The sequence below is a fragment of the Lolium perenne genome, chromosome 4 (assembly GCF_019359855.2).
Source record: "Lolium perenne isolate Kyuss_39 chromosome 4, Kyuss_2.0, whole genome shotgun sequence".
Taxonomy (NCBI): Eukaryota; Viridiplantae; Streptophyta; class Magnoliopsida; order Poales; family Poaceae; genus Lolium; species Lolium perenne.
The window spans coordinates 394838951-394859240 of NC_067247.2; the positions used below are offsets into that span (position 1 = coordinate 394838951).

Sequence of the window (20290 nt, forward strand, 5' to 3'; positions counted from 1 at the left end):
TGCGTGCCCGTCAGCTCCCTTCGGAACTGATTGTCCGCCAGGACCCTTTCCAAAGATGACTTTCAAATCCTTGACCATATCAAATACCTCAAAGATCGGCAGTGCTCCGGCAGCTTCGGCCGGTGATCTGCCTTGCCGTTGTAATGCTTGCCTTTCTTTCTTACTGGATGAATTTTCGGAAGAAATCGACGATGCCCAAGGTACACGTTCTTCTTACAATTTGGCAAATGTACACTTTCAGTCTCATGTAAGCAGTACGTGCATGCATTGTATCCCTTATTTGACAGTCCCGAAAGGTTACTAAGAGCAGGCCAATCGTTGATGCTTACGAAAAGCAACGCTCGTAGGTCAAATTCCTCTTCTTTGTGCTCATCCCACACACGGACACCAGGTCTGCCCCACAACTGTAAAATTTCATCAACTAATGGCGTTAGGTACACATCGATGTCGTTGCCGGGTTGCTTCGGACCTTGGATGAGCACTGGCATCATAATGAACTTCCGCTTCATGCACAACCAAGGAGGAAGGTTGTAGATGCATAGAGTCACGGGCCAGGTGCTATGGCTGGAGCTCTGCTCGCCAAAAGGATTCATGCCATCTGTACTTAGACCAAATCTTATGTTCCTTGCGTCAGCTGCAAAATCTTTGAACTCTCTGTCGATCTTTCTCCATTGCGTTCCATCTGCGGGGTGTCTCAACTCCCCGTCCGACTTACGGTCCTCTTTGTGTCATCGCAACAACTTGGCATGCTCTTTGTTCCTGAACAGACGTTTCAACCGTGCCGCGATCGAGGAAGACCAATCGGCTTAAGGTCAGGAACAAAGTCAACACAAAACTCAATTACCTCCTCATTTCCATAGCCCTTGGCGATGCTTCCTTCTGGCCTAGCACGGTTACAAACATATTTCTTTAATACTCCCCTGAACCTCTCGAAGGGGAACATATTGTGTAGAAATACAGGACCGAGAATGGAAATCTCTTCGACTAGGTGAACCAGGAGGTGCGTCATAATATTGAAGAAGGATGGCGGGAACACCAACTCGAAACTGACAAGACATTGGACAACATCGTTCTGTAACCGTGGTAGAACTTCTGGATTGATTACCTTCTAAGAGATTGCATTGAGGAATGCACATAGCTTCACAATGGCTACTCGAACATTTTTCGGCAGGATACCCCTCAAAGCAATCGGAAGCAATTGCGTCATAATCACGTGGCAGTCGTGAGACTTCAGGTTTTGGAACTTTTTCTCCACCATGTTTATTATTCCCTTTATATTGGACGAGAATCCAGACGGGACCTTCATACTGCTCAGGCATTAAAAGATGACCTTCTCTTCTTTGGTCAGAGCGTAGCTGGCACGACCTTGAAACCATTCCGGATGCCGGTCATCAGGGTCTTTCAAACGTTGCTGGTCCTGCCGTGCTTCCTTTGTATCATTTGTCTTCCCATACACGCCCAAGAAGCATAGGAGGTTCACGCAAATATTCTTCGTAACATGCATCACGTCGATTGCAGAGCGGACATCTAGGACTTTCCAATATTCTAGCTCCCAGAATATAGATTTCTTCTTCCACATGGTTGCGTGCCCGTCAGCTCCCTTCGGAACTGATTGTCCGCCAGGACCCTTTCCAAAGATGACTTTCAAAACCTTGTCCATATCAAATACCTCGGCACCAAGCAGTGCGTTCCGCAGGCTTCGGCCGGTGATCTGCCTTGCCGTTGTAATGCTTGCCTTTCTTTCTTACTGGATGAATTTTCGGAAGAAATCGACGATGCCCAAGGTACACGTTCTTCTTACAATTTGGCAAATGTACACTTTCAGTCTCATGTAAGCAGTACGTGCATGCATTGTATCCCTTATTTGACAGTCCCGAAAGGTTACTAAGAGCAGGCCAATCGTTGATGCTTACGAAAAGCAACGCTCGTAGGTCAAATTCCTCTTCTTTGTGCTCATCCCACACACGGACACCAGGTCTGCCCCACAACTGTAAAATTTCATCAACTAATGGCGTTAGGTACACATCGATGTCGTTGCCGGGTTGCTTCGGACCTTGGATGAGCACTGGCATCATAATGAACTTCCGCTTCATGCACAACCAAGGAGGAAGGTTGTAGATGCATAGAGTCACGGGCCAGGTGCTATGGCTGGAGCTCTGCTCGCCAAAAGGATTCATGCCATCTGTACTTAGACCAAATCTTATGTTCCTTGCGTCAGCTGCAAAATCTTTGAACTCTCTGTCGATCTTTCTCCATTGCGTTCCATCTGCGGGGTGTCTCAACTCCCCGTCCGACTTACGGTCCTCTTTGTGTCATCGCAACAACTTGGCATGCTCTTTGTTCCTGAACAGACGTTTCAACCGTGGTATTATAGGAGCATACCACATCACCTTGGCGAGAACCCTCTTCCTGGGTTTCTCGCCCTCAACATCGTCACCAGGGTCATCCCCTCTGATCTTATAACGCAATGCAGTGCATACCGAACATTCATTCAAATTCTCGTTTTCACCGCGGTAGAGGATGCAGTCATTGATGCATGCATGTATCTTCAGAACCTCTAATCCTAGATGGCAGACAACCTTCTTTGCTTCGTACGTACTGGCGGGCAACTCGTTATTCTTTGGAAACATATTCTTCAACATTTTCAGCATCAATGTTTTATCCCTAGTGGCAATAGCACATCCACAACCTTAGAACTTTCTGTCACTGTCCCAGATTTAATGGAGGCATGAACCCACTATCGAGCATAAATACTCCCTCTTGGAGTTACTAGCAAAAACTTGGCCAGAGCCTCTACAAATAACGGAGAGCATGCAAGATCATAAACAACACATAGGTAATAGATTGATAATCAACATAACATAGTATTCTCTATCCATCGGATCCCAACAAACACAACATATAGCATTACAGATAGATGATCTTGATCATGTTAGGCAGCTCACAAGACCCGACAATGAAGCACAATTAGGAGAAGACGACCATCTAGCTACTGCTATGGACCCATAGTCCAGGGGTGAACTACTCACTCATCACTCCGAAGGCGACCATGGCGGTGAAGAGTCCTCCGGGAGATGATTCCCCTCTTCGGCAGGGTGCCGGAGGCGATCTCCTGAATCCCCCGAGATGGGATTGGCGGCGGCGGTGTCTCTGGAAGGTTTTCCGTATCGTGGCTCTCGGTACTGGGGGTTTCGCGACGAAGGCTATAAGTAGGCGGAGGAGATAGGTCAGGGGGCCACACGAGGGCCCCACACGCTAGGTCGGCGCGGCCAAGGGCCAGGCCGCGCCGCCCTAGTGTTTGGCCACCTCGTGGCCCCACTTCGTATCATCTTCAGTCTTCTGGAAGCTTCGTGTGAAAATAGGCCCCTGGGCGTTGATTTCGTCCAATTCCGAGAATATTTCCTTACTAGGATTTCTGAAACCAAAAACAGCAGAAACAAAGAATCGGCTCTTCGGCATCTCGTTAATAGGTTAGTGCCGGAAAATGCATAAATATGACATAAAGTATGCATAAAACATGTAGATATCATCAATAATGTGGCATGGAACGAAAGAAATTATCGATACGTCGGAGACGTATCAACGACGCGCACGATCGCGTCTAGTGGCACGTCCTGGTGCGCTCTGGGCGTCACTGGGTGCGCGTGTTCTGGGCAATGCCGACGTCTCCTGTGGTTAGAGCGTGCACGGTCGTGATCAGCAAGGTCAGGGCAAGCTCAAGGACATGGTGTGGTCATCCAGACGTGAGAGGAGAGGAGGTGAGCATGTGTGTGTCATGTGGCCGGCATGGTGTGGATTTTTGTCAACATTGTACTAGGGTACAGTGGTGCAAAGTGCTAGGTTTTTTCCAGAGGACTAAGGAGAGTAGAAAAGATGACATGAGCAAGATGGTTGAGGCTAAAACTCACCAGGTTTTAGTGTGTGTGGAGTAGGTGAGATTGTGCACATAAGGTGTTTGATGTAATGGCCGAAAGAGAAAAGTTTTCGGATTTTTCCAAATCCTTTTATGGGTGTGATTCATAAATGATTTGGCACAGATTGGTGGTGGTGGGGTGCAAAATTGAGTTGGTTTGTGGAATTTCAAAAAGGGTAGAATCTAGAATCTGTTTCAATGTCACCACTTTGTTTGATCATATTTTGAAATCTATAAAGAATTTGCAGGGGTATCCTTTACTAAAGTTGTTCACCTTGATGAGGTCTTGGATGAGGTGCAAAGAGTTGAGAATGTTTAGTTTAGAAATCTCTTAATACTAGGGCTCAAAGTGGGAATCATGAAATAAATGGCAGTTTTGACCATTATCTCATGTGAGCTCAATTTGAATTCAAATTTGATTTTATTTGAGTTTCTTTGATTCAAATGGTGTTCTTAAGTGTTTAGTAACATTCTCCAACCAATGGCACAAGCCAAATTGGCCTAGGTTAAAGATTTACAAAAATGGGCATAAGCCTCATATGTGAATTCATGTTTTTATTTTATTTCTCTTTGATGTTGAAAATGGTAGGGTTTTGGGTTTAAGATCATTTCCAAAATACTTCAACAAAAAATCATGGCAAGAATCATCACACACATGCATGAGCACTATGCTCCTAACTTAGTTTAATAAAAGTTTTTGTTGGTTCCAAAATTTGTAAATAGGGAAAATGAATGTTTCTTTGTTTTGAAAATTTGGGGTGTTACAAACCCTTCCCCTTTAAACAAATCTCGTCCCGAGATTTTAAGAAAAGTTAGGTTCCTAAGAGAGATTGGGCAATTGGATTAACAGGAAAACATACTTGGGATGGCCTGAGGTGCTTCTTGTGTTTCTGTTGCATTTATGTGGTAGAGGCGGCTGTTGCGGTTGTTCGGGTTCCTTCTAGCTGCGAAGCAGCGCTGTTGCTGGGCAGGTGCAGCCGTATTGGGGGCAGTCTTGGCTAACCTTTTGGGGCACTCATTGGGGTAGTGACCCACAATTCCACATTCATAACAAGTTATGGTTAACTTGTCCTTTGGGGTGACGGGAACAGCGTTACTTCCAGTCCTTGGGGCAGTATTTGGGTTGTTATTGTTACCATTGGGGTTGTTGTTGTTGTTGTTGTTGTGGTTGTTATTGTTGCTATGTCTGAGCAGGTGGCTTGTTGTTTCTTGGGGCAAATCCTCCAGTTGAATTGTTGCGGTACTTTTGTGTATGGTGGGGTCCATTCTGGTTCATCATCCTGTGCTTGCGGTTCTTGTTGGCTTGATGCAGTTTTCCTTCCATCTAGATGGCTGAGTCCACCAGGGCTTCTAGATCAGCAAAGGGAATGTTGACCAATACAGTCTGCATCTCATCGTGCAGTCCGTTCAAAAATCTTTCCTTCCTCTTTTCATTGGTGTCGGTCTCATCCGGGGCGTACCTTGACAGAGTAAGAAACCTGTCGCGGTATTCCACCACGGACATCCTTCCTTGCTTGAGTTCTCTGAACTCGTCTCTCATCTTCTTGATTAGTCCTTGGGGTACATGGTACTTGCTGAACTTGAGTTTGAAGTCTTCCCAAGTCATCATTTGTCCGGCATTCATTGCGCGGGCACTTGTCCACCAGGCTCTGGCAGGTCCTGACAGGTAGTGGGTGGTGAACAGTACTTTTTCTGCAGCTTCTACTCCCGCAACTTCTAAGTTGTTCTCCATTGTCTGGAGCCAGTCATCAGCATCGAGTGGTTCTTCTGTCTTGCTGAACATTGGAGGGTTTGTGTTCTGGAAATTCTTCAGCTTGGATCCAGAGTGATCATGGTTTCCATGGCCTTGATTGTTCTGAGCTATCTGCTGCAGTGCGGCAATATTGGCTTGTCGTTCCGCTCTCTCGGCTTCTCGGTCTGCCATCATCATCTTCATCATTGCATCTTGGTTGGTGCTACGGGTTGGTGGGGCCGTCTGAATATTGAGGTAGATGATAAGATAAGAGGGGAATTTCTATGGTTTGTTTGGTTTAAGGTTCAAAAAATTTCAAAACTTGAGTAGTGTTGAGGGGGTAAAAACCAACAACACTTTTTCATTCATACCAAACATCACACATTACAAAGCTAACACACCGTTGGTTTTAAGAACCATTCATTCGTTCTACGATACAAGGGGACCGATACAAACTCACACCTACGGAAGTGATCAAGTGAAACTACTACTCATCACCCACATCTATCGGGATGCAGTCATCCTCTCCGGCCTCCAGAAACTCATAGTCTTCCATATCAGTGTTCTCATCTTCCTCGAAATCATCATCATCACTCAGGAAAGCTGCTCCTCCCTGAATGTCTTCTCCTTCTTCCTCCAGATCCCTCAACTGGTCCTCTTGGGCCTTGACAAGTGCCTCCAAGGATACTATCTTTGCGCAGAGGCGCGCAATGGTATCGTCCTTCTTGGCACGCTGCTGGTGGAGTGTCTTGCGCTCATGGGCAAGGATCCTGATGATATCGGTCTGCTGCACTAGGTGGGCGTGAGTCTGGTTGGCGTAGACGCGACAGTTGTCCAGCTCCTTCTGGGTCTCGTGCAGCATAAAGTCCAGGTGCTCCACGTGATACTTCAGCTCCGGGTGGGGTGATAGTGCCCTGGGTCCTCCGATGGAGTCATGCCTTGCAAAGTGAGAAAAGCGAGTCCCATAAAGCTCAGTCACATGCTGCCCACACAGACGGGCAAGTGCTTCCTGCATGGCTCTAGCTAGTCCATCCAGCCAGTTGCTTTCCATGACAGAGAAATGGATCCTCTCAGAAATAGGAGGCTCCATCTTGCCTCCCAGGTCCGCAGTGATAACCCACTGAAGTTCCTTTCCGGGCTGGTCGTCCACTTGAGTTCCAAGGAACTCCGGGTGCGGGCGTCCGAGATGCTCAGACAAAGCGTCTAAGTCCCTCTCGAAGATCAAGTTCCCACCATTCCCCAGCTGGTAAAACTTGGTGTTGTTGGGCAACGCCATCTGAAAGAGAATTGGATGAGTAAGTTAGAGAAGTGCAAGTGTGTCAAATTTTATGTATAGTTTCAAGAAAAGTATAGCATGAGTTTCTCTTTTGAAAAAGATCTCAAAGGTAAGAGTGTGATAAGTTTTCATAAATATTCACTTCATTGGTTTTGAAACCAAGTTTTTCAGACGTCCATTCTAACTAGGGTCTCCAAAGGTCAAACAATGGCTCTGATACCAACTTGTCAACACCCGGATTTTTAATTCCAGATGCCTATTATGTCGTACATCGCAATCCCAGGAATATTGTTTTTGCGAGACATAATAGATTGATATCACAGAACATCATTCATTACAACCATAATCGTCTTACATCAAGGGATCACATGATCTAGTCTTACAATAATAGTTGATCTAATGATCAATTACAAAACACACACATCGGAAGAAAGCGTAGTCGCGGTCCATCTGCTCCACAGGCAACTTTTGACGTCAGGAGTAGTCCTAGTTATCATAGACGTCCTCCTATCCACCATCTTGGTTCTGGTACTCTTCTTCATAGTCTGGCCATTTGAATAGCCAGGGACAAAGCCATGAGTACTTTAAAGTACTCGCAAACTAATACTAATGTATGTACTATCAACTATGGTAAGGGGGTGCTAAGCTCTAGGTTCACTTGCATAAAGCCAGTTTTATTTCATAAGCATTTAGTAGTAAAAGACTCTTCATTTGCCTAACTTACACAAGTGGGAACAATAGTGTCATTCTCACAACTCTGTTGTGACTCAAGTCAAAGTCACAATTCACTTTTCATGTTCAAGTCACAAGTCATATGTCACATTTTTGAAAACGGTCTGATGACGGAACAGTATGGCCTTTCCAACCGTCCATAACCGTGGACACTGCTATTCGAATAGGTTTACACTCTGCAGAGGTTGTACATCTGTACCACAACATTTGATTTCATCCGACAGGGATAGCCCTGAATAATCATACTCAGTATGCGGATCATCAACCATAACCTTTTACTTACATATCCTAGTATAGGCACCTCTCCCCATGAGCTTGGCCTCCCAGTGAAGACAACCCGTCAGCCTGGGAACTGCACAGGGCTTGGGCCGGACATTCACCTCATTTCACGTCATTTCACATCATTTCACTTTCAACGGAGGCAGCCTCAGCATAACCCCTATGACGCTTGTTTAGAGGGAACCCATACTAAGACACATAAACTTCCAGTTAAGCCCTACCCATAATCAGGTATTGTGGGGGTACTAAAAAATTGGAATGGTATCGCATCCGAACCCAACCATTAGTTTTTGTAAAGTTCACCGTGTCATTCATAAGTCACATTCACCTTCAAAATCTTTCAATAGAATGACTCATCATTCCAAGGTTTTCAAAGTCATTTTATTTCACATGTTCCCATCTAGAGTAGTCAATTTTATTTGTTAGCACTAGCAACTAGTCATGAGGGGTGCTAACTAGCTTATAGCTTTCTAAGCTAAGTGTGATGCTCTTGTACTACTCCATAGCTAGACCAAGTGAATCATGAATCAAAAATTAAATTTTGATAAACCAAAGTCAAAAACTTGTAAGGTAAAAACTTGGTGTTGGATCATTAAGCATAAAGTAATATGTAATGGGGCCTTGCTCTTGTAGAGCCTTGCATTAGGGTAGCTTGCAAGAATATTAGCTTTCCTTCAGTGGTGTATTGATCAAAGTGGTCTTCTTCTTCCTGGAAGTAGACCTCCTCCTCCTGGTATTCCTCGGTACTAGCGTCTAAAAACGGATATGAGGTATACAATCACCAAACAATTCTTAAGGGCTAAACTAAGCACACAAATGGTTCACACAAGCTAGTCTAGCATCACCACATTATTAACATGTTGGTTGACTTTGTTTTCTTTTTAAGAAAAATAATTTCCTCTCATTACCAATATTGGTTAGGGTTTGTATTTAGTTCTTTGGAGAAATAATTTCCTCTCATTGAATCTTGTTAAGATTTAATCTCCTCCATTAATAATGTATGAACCATGTTGACCAAGGTCAACACTTTATAATTATCATTTGGGGAAAATGATTTAAATGAGGTGTTACACCTCATGCAATTTAACCCTAACATAATAATAAGTTAATATCACCAAGTAATTCAATATGAGTCTAGATAGACCAAGGTCACTACCTCATTCTGAATTACTTGAGACAAAGATTTAAATGAGGTAATACCTCTCAAATGATTTAATAAATATTTTTGGACAATTTAAATGGACTAGAAATAGCCATAGGGCCATTATTTATTCTAGCCCATGATCATATGAGGCAACCATGTCATATTTTTACATATTTAGATAGACAATATGAAATGTGATTTTTGAGAGTTGGAATCAACTCAAAATCATTTATGGTTGATTTTTTATAAATGTTTGAAATTTGGAAAGGTCCTTCCTTGTTATTTTTATCACATTAATTCTACAATGAATCTAGTGTTGAGTCCAGTGTAGTTATTTAGATGATTTCATAAGCTTTCCAAATTTATCAAATTTATCAAATTTTGTTCAGTAGATTTTATTCTATTTAATTTTGAAAGCAGCATCTGCAAGGAATTTCATTTAAATCCAATATTTGAATTCAAATGGTTGGGCTCGCGCGGGCAGCTAACTGGGCTGCAGAGAGAAAAAGGGATTGGGCCGGCCCACTTCGCGTCCAGCGCGAGTAGGCCGCCTGACGGCAGGGTCCACACGTCAGTGGGACTTAGATAGCGAAACGGTATGGTTTAATTTGGTGCGCACGATTAGAATCGGATCGAACGGCGCACGGCCGTCGTCATCTCCGGTGAGAGGGGACTACTGGCACGGTGAGGGTTGGGGTCCGGCGAGCTCACCGGTGGTCGGCGATCGTCGGTGAGGGTTCGTGGCGGCGTTGTCGAGGGTGGCAAAGCTCCTGGTGCAGATGGCGTCGTCTGAGGTGGCGTCAATCTCCGGCGGCTTCTGCGGCGGTGCTACGGGCTCCGATGATGCAATTCAAGGGCGACGGTGGACAATGTGGACGGGAGAGGTGGCGACGCTGGCAGGTGGCCCCACTTTGCTTGCAGGTGCGCCTCCCGGATCCCTTGACGAGTCGCTCTACGGTTGGTGGCCTTGATCGCCTCGAGGAGTGTCCATGTCGTGACATACTCCAACCAAATCCATTGACGGATTGACCTTGTACGGGATCCAAGAATCTTTTCACAAGACACTAGCACTCTCCATCCTTTTCCTTTGCATGGACCGGCATGACGCCTGGAGCCAGATAAGGATATGCATGATCTCACTTGGCTGATGGCGGCGAGGACTAGCTGATGTTCGCTTGTGTTAGGTGTCCCCTTATGTAAGTTGCGGCTGCATCTAGTGGAAGGCATTGACAGGCGGAGACCTGTGAGAAGGAACACTATTTTTAGGCAGCTAGCCGGAGCCGACGGAGAACACAACCGCATCACGAATTTTCAAGCCGGGGCTTCAACTGATTTGGAACAACACGAGGTGGCGGTTGAAGCTAGTCGTTGCAGGACTAATTAATAAGAGCATCACCGATGTTGATCTGATATAGAGTCATCGGGTTTGTGCGAGGGATAGAAATACAAAGGAAGAGACGAGCTTCCTGGTTGCCGTGCCGACGGATACAACATTCATCCTCCTCATCTGCGTCAGAGCGGCAAGTTGAGCCACCTCATGCGCTTCGCCAGCGAAGATCCCAACATGCACCGGCCGGTGGGAGAGGTTGAATCCGGAGACAACTAGCTCGCCAATTAATGTGGATATTGATGGTGCTGAGCAGACTGACACACGTTGGCCTTTGGTAGATGGTACATATCAATACATACGTGTATTGTGTTGCATATAGACTCTGGTATGTCCTCAAATTTGAATTATGCTCACATCACGAAGCTCTATTGAATGGTACAGATTAGAGGAGCATCTGACCTCGAGAGCCAAAATGCCATGTCCAATATGGCCTTTGGATGGGCGTTGCGTCAACTTTAAAGTCGCCACGGTGGACCTTGGGGCTGAGCTCCTGCACGACGTGGATGGCCCTCTAGGCTCCATATTCCCGGTCTAGGGACAAGTATGACCTTTCTTATACAAGACTTTTATAGTGTCCCAAGTAAACAGAAGCCATCCAGTTTAGCTGATCGGGCGGCTAACGCCTGCCTGTACTCCACGACAAGGACCTAGAGTACTAGTATTTTTTTAATGGGAAACTCGCGGAGTACATCCACCAGAGGGTCAAAACATAATTCATAGTAGGTTCCTCCTGGTAGGGTGGCCACTTGTGCGATTTAGAAACTTCTTTGAGAGTTTCTTCTGCCATCCTCAAATACGCAGCTATATACCTTCAAGTTGAAAGTGTTTCTTCGAGACAATAATTAATATAACAAAAAAGCTTTACTACCCGGATGATAGAGTGTAATCTGATCGTGTGTTGGAGTTCATCGCCTAGTTCCGTAGATGGAATTGAGTTGAGAATTTAGATATCTCTACTCTCTGGAATTATGACTGCTACGTATACGTACCAGTGTAGTCCACGGTTCAATGCTAAGAAAATCTGCATTACCATAGATGTAAGATTGTGGACAAAATAATTTATTTAGGTACCATGTCATGCCCTTCCTCCTTCGCATGAGTACGTGGGTGCCGGCAGCCATGGGGGCTGCTGGTGGCCGTTCCGGCTGGTGGGTTCTTCCCCACCTTGCTGTGATGGTAGGGGAGCGGTGGCATGTCGGTGCCCTTGGTCGAGTTTGGTGTCCTCGCAGCGGTGTCTCTCGTTTGCCTTGGTGCGACAGTGCGCAGAGTTGGGATCCCGGGGCGGCAGCCCTGGACGATGGGAGTCTCGGTGGTTGGCGGGCGTGCCACGGACTCTGATGCTAGCCGGCTCCCTCGGCCGTGTGGAAGGCGTGGTGCCGGCGAGCCGCGTGGTGTGACAGTGGTACGGTTGTTGTGAGGGCGGCGACCGCTATCTTGTGTGGATAGTTAACTTCACCTGCCGAGGGAAACCCTTGCCCTTTGGGCCACGAAGGTGGCATCCGCGGACGTTGTTCCCTTCTTGAAGGCGTCGTTGTGGCGGTGCTCAGTCCTCTTCATGTTCTCCGGGTGAAAACCCAAGATCCCCGGATCGGGTGGCAGTGGCGCATTTGGCCGTACTCTTCTTGAAGATGCCATCTTGGAGATCTCACGCCTTGTAGATCTCCGTTGTTTGGGTGGCGGAGGTCGTCCTCGGTCTGCCCTCCTCGGCAAAGCTTCCTTCATGCTCTGCACCCGCGGTGTTTCTCGAAGCGTTCTCTCCTGGTGTCCTCGTCGGTGTGTGAGTTGTGCTAGTCGATTCCTAGTGGCGGCCGGCCTCTGGTGGCGTCTGCGACGGTGGTGTTGTGTCGTCGGCGTGGCGGTTGTCGGTTCGCCCATGCTAGGGTGGGCACCGGTCCGATAACGTATCATGTCATGTGTTTGCTCTTCCTCTTCGTAGACTGTAATAGTTGTGCCGACTGCTCGCGTTGTCGGCGGTTGTGGCCTAGGTTGAACCTTGTCTTGTGTGTTGCTATCATATAAGCTAGGCTCAGCATCTTGTATCTGTTTTGCCGTTGAAGACGTTATTAATTGAACGTGGGGCAAATAGCCTTTTATCTATAAAAAAAAATGGACGCCTTTTCCATCCCTTGTTTCCATTAGTCCTTTAAAAGAGCAGTAAAGATGGATGGTCGCATCAAATATCTACCATTGCACTAAACAAAATTATAGATTATATTATATTATATTATAACTCGAGATGAAGAAAGTTAAAAATTAAGCCTTTACCAAGCAATCCACATATCTTACCTGACCATCTGGAAGATCAGTTATTAGCCTTTTTATTTAGAGTGATATGCTCTATCCGGATCAATTTGGTGCACTCTCTTCTGATGTTTACCCATGCAATTATTTTCTCCCTATTTCGTACGAGTACAAACAGTTATAACATAGTTCCTGCTTGAAGGTCCTCTTAGTCTCTTTGTGATTGTGTTCTCTCCTTCGTCGCTAGAGTTTATATCATCATCAGTAGATGTGTCCCCGTCGTCATCGCGATTTGCTGAGTTAGGTCCCTTGTGCCATGTGCACTTGTCTCCCACCTTGCAGTTGGACTTCTGCATCACGAAAGGATCTCGTCGTCAAAACTTTCTTAATAGCTTTCCTCGTAGCAGAATCTCCATCAGTGATCACATATTTTGGGTGTTTATGGCTCATCGCCCCCAGGAAGGTATGAAGTAGCCACTCATATGATCCCACCGTCTCATCTGAAATAATACCAACCCCAAAAACAATTGTACTGCGATGATGATTCAAACCGATAAATGGAACAAAAGGGAGATTGTACCGGTTCATCCGATATGTGCTGTCAAAAACAGCCAAATGCATCATAATATATTTGAGATTGTGAATCTTCCCAGAATAAATTTCTAAGATGTCCGTCGTCATCCGTTGTGTATTTGAAGAAAAACTCAGCATTTCGTTCTACTTGCGCTTTCATGTGGTTCAACACAAATTCACCATTCCTGCCTAAATTATTTTTCTTGTTATACCTGGCACAGAAATTGTACATGTCTCTGGAAACAAACCCCAACTTGTCAAAACCACCGCTTTGAGTCACCATCACGTCATATATTTCGCAGGTACGAAGGCCACCAATTCCAAATTCAACCGCATCAGTTTTTTGAGGGTCGGTCATCCGATGATGAGATCGCAAAAAAAAAACTTGTTCCGGGTCCGCTAGTGGACGAGTATGATCATCAAAAAAATTCTTCACAAACCACTAATCCATACCAGCAAATGAATCTCAAGCATAGCTCTACATCCACAATGAATCCGCTAGAGACACCCTCTTTTGCTCAGGCAAAAAAACAGTACCTTCTCTGGAACAGACAAAACGTCTTCCTTTCGCTTCTTTGGTCCCAGCCACATACTCTTTCTCGTCCAATCTAACGCTGAACTCTTTCTCTTTCACATATCGGTTGTAGTGCTCATAACCTTGTTTTTCGCTACCAAATATCTGATTGACCATCATGATATATTCTTTTGTCGCCTCTGTATCATCATTAGCATCCGTCATCCAAACATGCCATTATCAAACATCATACGTACAACATGTCCATGTCATGTCTGCTCAATTTATTTAATCACATAATACCAGATACGTCTTAAGAACAAATTCTGACACAACTCATAAATTAAAACATCAGTAAACATCAACTGATTGGCTACAAATCGAATGAAAAATGTTATATAATTTCTAACATCAGTTTGGTTCAAAACTAGATATGATATCAGAGACAATCCTATGTGTTTCTATTTTCTCAGATTTCTCACCACTTCAAACAAACTGGGTATATGTTCAGCAATTAAAATCTGGGCAAAGAATGCAGTATGTCCAGTACTACTGTACTTTTACTTCACAAAGAATAGCAAGAACTAACCAGGGTAGGGCGATGGTGCAGCGATTCAGTGGGGGCCGGGGCCGACGCGAGGCGTCTGCGGCGCGAGAGGTGTCGGCGGCGCGAGAGGCGGCGATGGTGCCAGGCGTCGATGGCCAGAGGCGGGGGGGGGGGGGGGGGCGGGGGGGCGATGGGAGGCGGGGACGCGAGATGAGAGGCGGCCCACTCGGCAGCGGATACACAAGAGGCGTCGGCGGCGAGAGGCGGCGCGATGGGAGGCGGGGACGCGAGACGATAATCAACCGACTACAAAACTCTGCCTATCGTACTCCCCGTATCGTTTTGGGCTAAAGTGGAAATTGATGCTAATTTCTATTTTAGCACTTTCACAATAATATAATTTAAACTAGTCCTATATCACGGATCCCCGAATCATTTTGGAGTACCAGGGTAGCGTAAAAGTTGTCTTGTTATAGGTTTGACAATGGTGTTGAGATGACTACATCAAAAAGGAGTAATTGGAGGCGGATAATCAGAAGATACAAGCCCCAGATCCCATCAGACTATCATCGGCAAAAGAAATATGGTAGCTTCAATTCCTTTAAATTCCAATCGTGTTGTTACATTTATAATATTACTATTCATAGTTACCACAATGAATAATTATTTTTCTTCCTATGTGGTATTTTGCATGCCCTTTCGTCCACATGTTTCTCATGCCTCGCATGAAAGGATCGAAGTCACATGTTCCTTTGGCAATCATACCATTGAAGAAGTTTATGCCAAGCATGTAAATAATGGTAGAATCATTTTGACATCTAAGTGGGCGGACTGTGTTGATCAGAAGCTATACCGTCAAAGTGAATAAAATCTAAGTAAGGGAATATGAATTTAGTTGGTTTCTTAGATATTTTGCAGATGTATGTAAGTACTTTTCGTATAAATTATGTGTATTATCGTGTGCTTTGAGCTTCTCTGCATTATGAATTATATATTATTATGTGCTATGAGCTTATGTGAACTATACGGTTTATACAATATATGTACGAGTATACCATATGTGTACGAGCTTCTATATATATTGTAAAATTTATGCGCCCAGAGATGCCATACGAGACACTATGTAGTTACCATTCAGCACCTAATGGCATGAAACATAATTTTCGCTGCAAGTCCATGTAACTCGGCATTAGATCCGTCTTCCAGTACGCAAGGCGAACTTAATGTGCCGCCCAAAAAAAAAGCACCAAGTATGCACCATCCCCAACACAATTATCAATGATGGCTTATATTTTTGGGTTAGTATGGGCGTGGAGATTATGCATGTGCATCAATGTTTAGAACCACCAGTCCGTCCACATGTAATTACGTTTTTTACTGAATCTCGGGAATTTCAGTTTTACCATACCGAGAGGTCATCCAGTTAGATCATGATGATCGTGTCTTTCACGTATTGAAAGTACGAAACTTCCCCGTTAACCAGGTGCAGGACAACCCGGAGATGTGGCCCGCCCTCGTAGTCGCATAAGAGCATCTCCAGTCGCGTCTCTCAAATGACGTTTAGGGGACGGTGGACAAAAAATTGAGAAAAACGAGTTCCAGTCGCATCCCCCAAACAGCGTCCGGATGCATGCATTTTAATAGAAGGGACCACCCCATGTGGGAAAAGTAGGTGAGAGAAAATGTGGGAAAAAAGAATGACATGTGGGGAGTAAGGACTGCAGGGACGCGACTGGAAATGGTCTCTTTTTTGTACAGATTTTTAGTCTCTTTTTGTCCGGTGTGATCCTAATCGTTCTCAAATCATTTGTACCGGACGTTTTTTAAGGGACGACTGGAGATTATTATTTTTTTTGGTTTAAGGATAGCAGCTAGAGCCTCAGCCGCAAAGTTAAACAGAAGCGAAGAGAGTGACGCACCCTGCCCGTTCCGGAATAGCTTTAATAAGTTTTTGAAATTTAGAAATATATTTTTTAGTAATATTTTTAATGAAGAAATCGCTGTAGCTGGCACTTTCCGATCAACATTTTGTTTCCAAAAATTTATAGCGAACGTGCACGTGTGCTCCAAGGACACTTGACCGACGGACAGGGTCAATCTCAACCGTGAACCACGTCATCTCCGCGGCGCCTCCAACGGACAGCCGCTATGCCAAGAGCTCCGCGCCTCGCCGGCGCCGCCGTCGTCGCCCTCCTCTTTCTAGCCTTCCTACTGCCGGCGGAGGCCGTGCCCTTCGTCGTCCTGCACGGTTAGTCCCGCTTCAGTTTTCATCATCCATGGCGGCGTGCTGTCCGAGGAAAGCAAACGATTGATTGGTTCCGTGGAGCAGGGATTGGGGACCAGTGCGCCAACCGCGGCGTCGCCAAGTTCACCAAGCTTCTCGCCGACTGGTCCGCCGCCGACGGCTACTGCCTGTATTATGCCTCCAATCCCTCTCCCTCCTCTACTTTGACTTTTGCTCAGTTGTGCTACTGGATGATACGACTAATTGACTTTTTTTTCCCAGAGAAATTGGTAGCGGAACATTGGACTCTTGGGTGATGCCTCTTGAACAGCAGGTTGGCTTGGTTCCCTAGTTAACTTGCAATTTTATCTTATTTCTTGAAAATAATCAGGAGTCTTGTTTGATGTGCCAGTTTTCATATTCACTTGCTATATTTTCCCCTTGCATGTCCACAGGCTGATATCATTTGCAAGAAGGTGATTCCTTACTTCGGGTGATGTCTTACTCTGATGTATGGTGAGCAAATATTTATCGTCGCTGGAACTCTGATTGTTATAAACAGGTAAAGGAGATGAAAGAGCTAAGTGGCGGCTATAACATTGTCGGTCTGTCTCAGGTATGTTCGTGTTCTGCCCTTTTGTTCAAGGTCTTTGGCATTTGCTTTTATAAAACTATCGAGCAACCGTAGATGTCCTTGCTACATCATTTACTCAAGTAAACTAGAACTCAACCATTGCGGGAAAAAAGAAATATACTGATAAGGGTATTATAGTTCATTAGGTTTTACAAGCATAATGCAACAAAAACTGGTGGTAAATGCCTCATTTTTTGCGTGGAGGTTTGTCTGTGACAGGGCGGAGCAATCTTGATTATTGTGCCGATTCTGATGAAGCTTATGACAATCTTCTACTAATCCTTGCCTCCTCGCTATGTCCTTCCGCAGGGGAACTTGATTGGTCGGGCAGTAGTCGAGTATTGTGATGATGGACCACCGGTGAGTTCCTTTGAAATGGTACAAGTGATAAAAGGGATGCATTTCAAAATTTATTTCCCCTCCTATCAATACTATTCATAGATGTTTATTTTAAAGTGTGAATGATGCCAGAGCTGTACAATACATTTCGTCATAGAATGCTATTCAGCTTTTGTGCTGGAAGTCATGTGTTAAGATATTTGTATGTAACAGGTCAAGAATTTCATCTCACTCGCTGGACCTCATGCTGGTACTGCTTCTGTGCCACTTTGTGGTGTAAGTTAATCTCACTATCTCCAACAAATAGCCAGTTTGCTGTGTCAACAGTTTTTAACCAACAACAGACTGACGAATCATCTAAGAATGGATAGCTTTATGTTTTTTCATGGATTTGTGAGACAGCTATATATTAAAGAAAAAATATTGGAAGGTATATACTAATGCCATTCACTATTTAAACATCCTATATCAGCTCTTGCTAGCCTGAGCTGTGAGCACTTGCGAGTTGCAAGTCGGGACTCACCCACATCACAAAATGTCTAAGCTATGCTACAAAGTAAAACATATATGCACTCAAGCACATCAACCTGAGTGTCACGAAAAGGAAAAAAATGTTGGTAAAGGTAGATGGGCGACATTCTGAAGTATATACGCCTGGCTAAATCCCTGACTTGAACTATCACTATTGTATTTATTTGGATATATTAATGTGTGCAGGGAGCCTTGAGGTTTAGTTTTCGTATTTCACTTCTATAGTTTGATTACTGTAGTTATCTCTTGGCATTGTATATCTCTTTGTTGGCGCTGATCTCTTTGTTCGCAGTCTGGTATTTTTTGTGTTATTGTTGATGCCCTGATCAAATTGGAGATTTACTCGGACTACGCACAGGTTTTTATATCTTGGCTTACTCATGCCCTAGACTTTTAATTTCCTTCGATGTAGTGGTCAACACTGTTAATACACTAGACTTTCTATGGAATAACTTGAGGCGTGGTGTATGCAGGCACATCTTGCACCAAGTGGTTACCTCAAAATCCCAACTGTGAGTATTATATTACTTTTCTAGAGGCTATCATCCTGATAAAGAGGAATTTACCTTTATGTAGGTTTAGTTTTTATTTTATTGCTGGACTTGCAATTCCTAAACTTTAAAATTGTTTTCAGTGCTGGAAATTAATTGTTATTGGGCCCTTATAGGGCTCATGTATATCTGAATAATGAATTTGATCATTTTCTTTCCAAAATGATTATCATGAGGTTTGGTAACCATATGTTTGTTTGATGTTCTGTTTTTGTGTGTTGCTGTCTCTGAATTTAAGTAGGTCAACTTTGTGTGTCTAGCTTTGAACATATACTTCTTTTTTCGAAACTGGGTTAAAAGATTTGCATCATCAATTAATTCATAAGATAAGAGGTGCATTTACTTTTATATCACAGAACAAAATATTGCCAGAAGACATTGTTTGGGATTTAACCATAAACCTTGAAGTAAACCAGAGCAGTATTTGATGATATATTCTGAGCCACCGAAAATGTACTCTGTTTTATAGGATATGGAAGATTATTTGAAGGGGTGCAGGTTTCTTCCCAAACTTAACAATGAGATACCAGGTGAAAGAAATGCCACATACAAGGAAAGGTTCAGCAGCTTAGAGAATTTAGTATTGATCATGGTAAGGTTGAGCAGAATACTACTGTCAAGTGTTCCATACATGGGCCGAATACACCACTATCTCTTATATGGCACCGAAACACTAAAATAATACTATTAAAACATACGGCGAGGGGTATGCATTTTGTAGACGTGTTCCGTTTTGAAGCGGGGTGTTCCTGTTTCGAAGTGGAATGTGATATAACTGAAGTCACTTTCATGTCCTTGACGTTTTGTCCTAATGTGCCACGCAGTTTGAGAGTGATATTGTCCTCATACCTCGGGAAACATCATGGTTTGGTTATTACCCAGATGGAGCCTTTGATCCAGTCCTGCCCCCTCAGAAGGTATTATTTTGTCTTGCGTCTTGTTGATCCTGGGATGAGCCTTAGCGGGTTAATGAAGTTTTGAGGTGATTTGGTCTGCAGACAAAGCTATACGAGGAAGACTGGATCGGCCTGAAGACGCTGGACGACACCGGACGAGTCAAGTTTGTATCGGTTCCAGGAGGCCACCTGGGCATCTCCGACAGCGACATGATGAAACACATCGTTCCTTACTTGATGGACGAAACATCTACTTCCGCTTCGCTCGCCGCCACTTGGTACGCCATCAAGGAAGCACTGGGGCTGACAGGGAGCAACACCGGTGTCCTCCTTCAGTCCTCTACGTGACAATGCATCCTGCATATTGCATATTGCCAGGAATGTAACAGTGGGTGGCGAATATGTACTGTGCTATCCTTTGTTCAAGCTGTGCTTTTATCATCGGCTTGTGAAAGAGCACTTTGTTACAGCAATTGTAGAAACAGATCACACGTTACATATCAAGTCCTTATTGGGTTGGTTGCATCTTTTTTCACACTATGTTCCACAGTTATATTATAGCACTCAAACGAATGAGTTTTGTGGTTTGAAAGCTTACGGCAATTGCACAACCTTAGGGCAAATAAATGGCATCTCCTCAACTCAGCCTACATTGTTTTGCTGCCTAAGGAGGGCGATGCGGCAGCTACTTATTACAGGCCAGTTAGCTTGATGAATAATATTGGCAAGATTGCATGCAAGTTGCTGGCAACAAGGCTGGAGCCTGAGTTGAAA

General features: G+C 44.5%; 1 protein-coding gene across 2 annotated transcripts; it reads left to right on the plus strand.

Moving 5' to 3' along the window:
* The first annotated feature begins 16370 nt into the window (after window positions 1-16370).
* Window positions 16371-20051, plus strand: LOC127297663 (uncharacterized). Of its 2 annotated transcripts, XM_051327978.2 has the most exons (12): window positions 16372-16589; window positions 16671-16755; window positions 16848-16899; window positions 17021-17041; window positions 17128-17181; window positions 17509-17559; window positions 17752-17814; window positions 18362-18427; window positions 18543-18581; window positions 19090-19212; window positions 19445-19537; window positions 19619-20051. In XM_051327978.2, exons 1-12 carry the CDS (start codon window positions 16490-16492, stop codon window positions 19862-19864), a joined length of 993 nt encoding a protein of 330 aa, XP_051183938.1. In that variant the 5' UTR covers window positions 16372-16489; the 3' UTR covers window positions 19865-20051. The 2 variants fall into 2 exon arrangements, with proteins under 2 accessions (XP_051183939.1, XP_051183938.1); XM_051327979.2 differs by lacking the exon at window positions 18362-18427 and having other exon boundaries at window positions 16371-16589.
* The last annotated feature ends 239 nt before the right edge of the window (window positions 20052-20290 follow it).

Coding starts and splice junctions, on each gene's coding strand:
- LOC127297663 (XM_051327978.2), top strand. CDS start 16,490: ATGCCAAGAGCTCCGCGCCTCGCCGGCGCCGCCGTCGTCGCCCTCCTC. Junction 16,756..16,847: donor GCCGCCGACGGCTACTGCCT/GTATTATGCCTC, acceptor TTTTTTTCCCAG/AGAAATTGGTAGCGGAACAT. Junction 16,900..17,020: donor TGATGCCTCTTGAACAGCAG/GTTGGCTTGGTT, acceptor GCATGTCCACAG/GCTGATATCATTTGCAAGAA.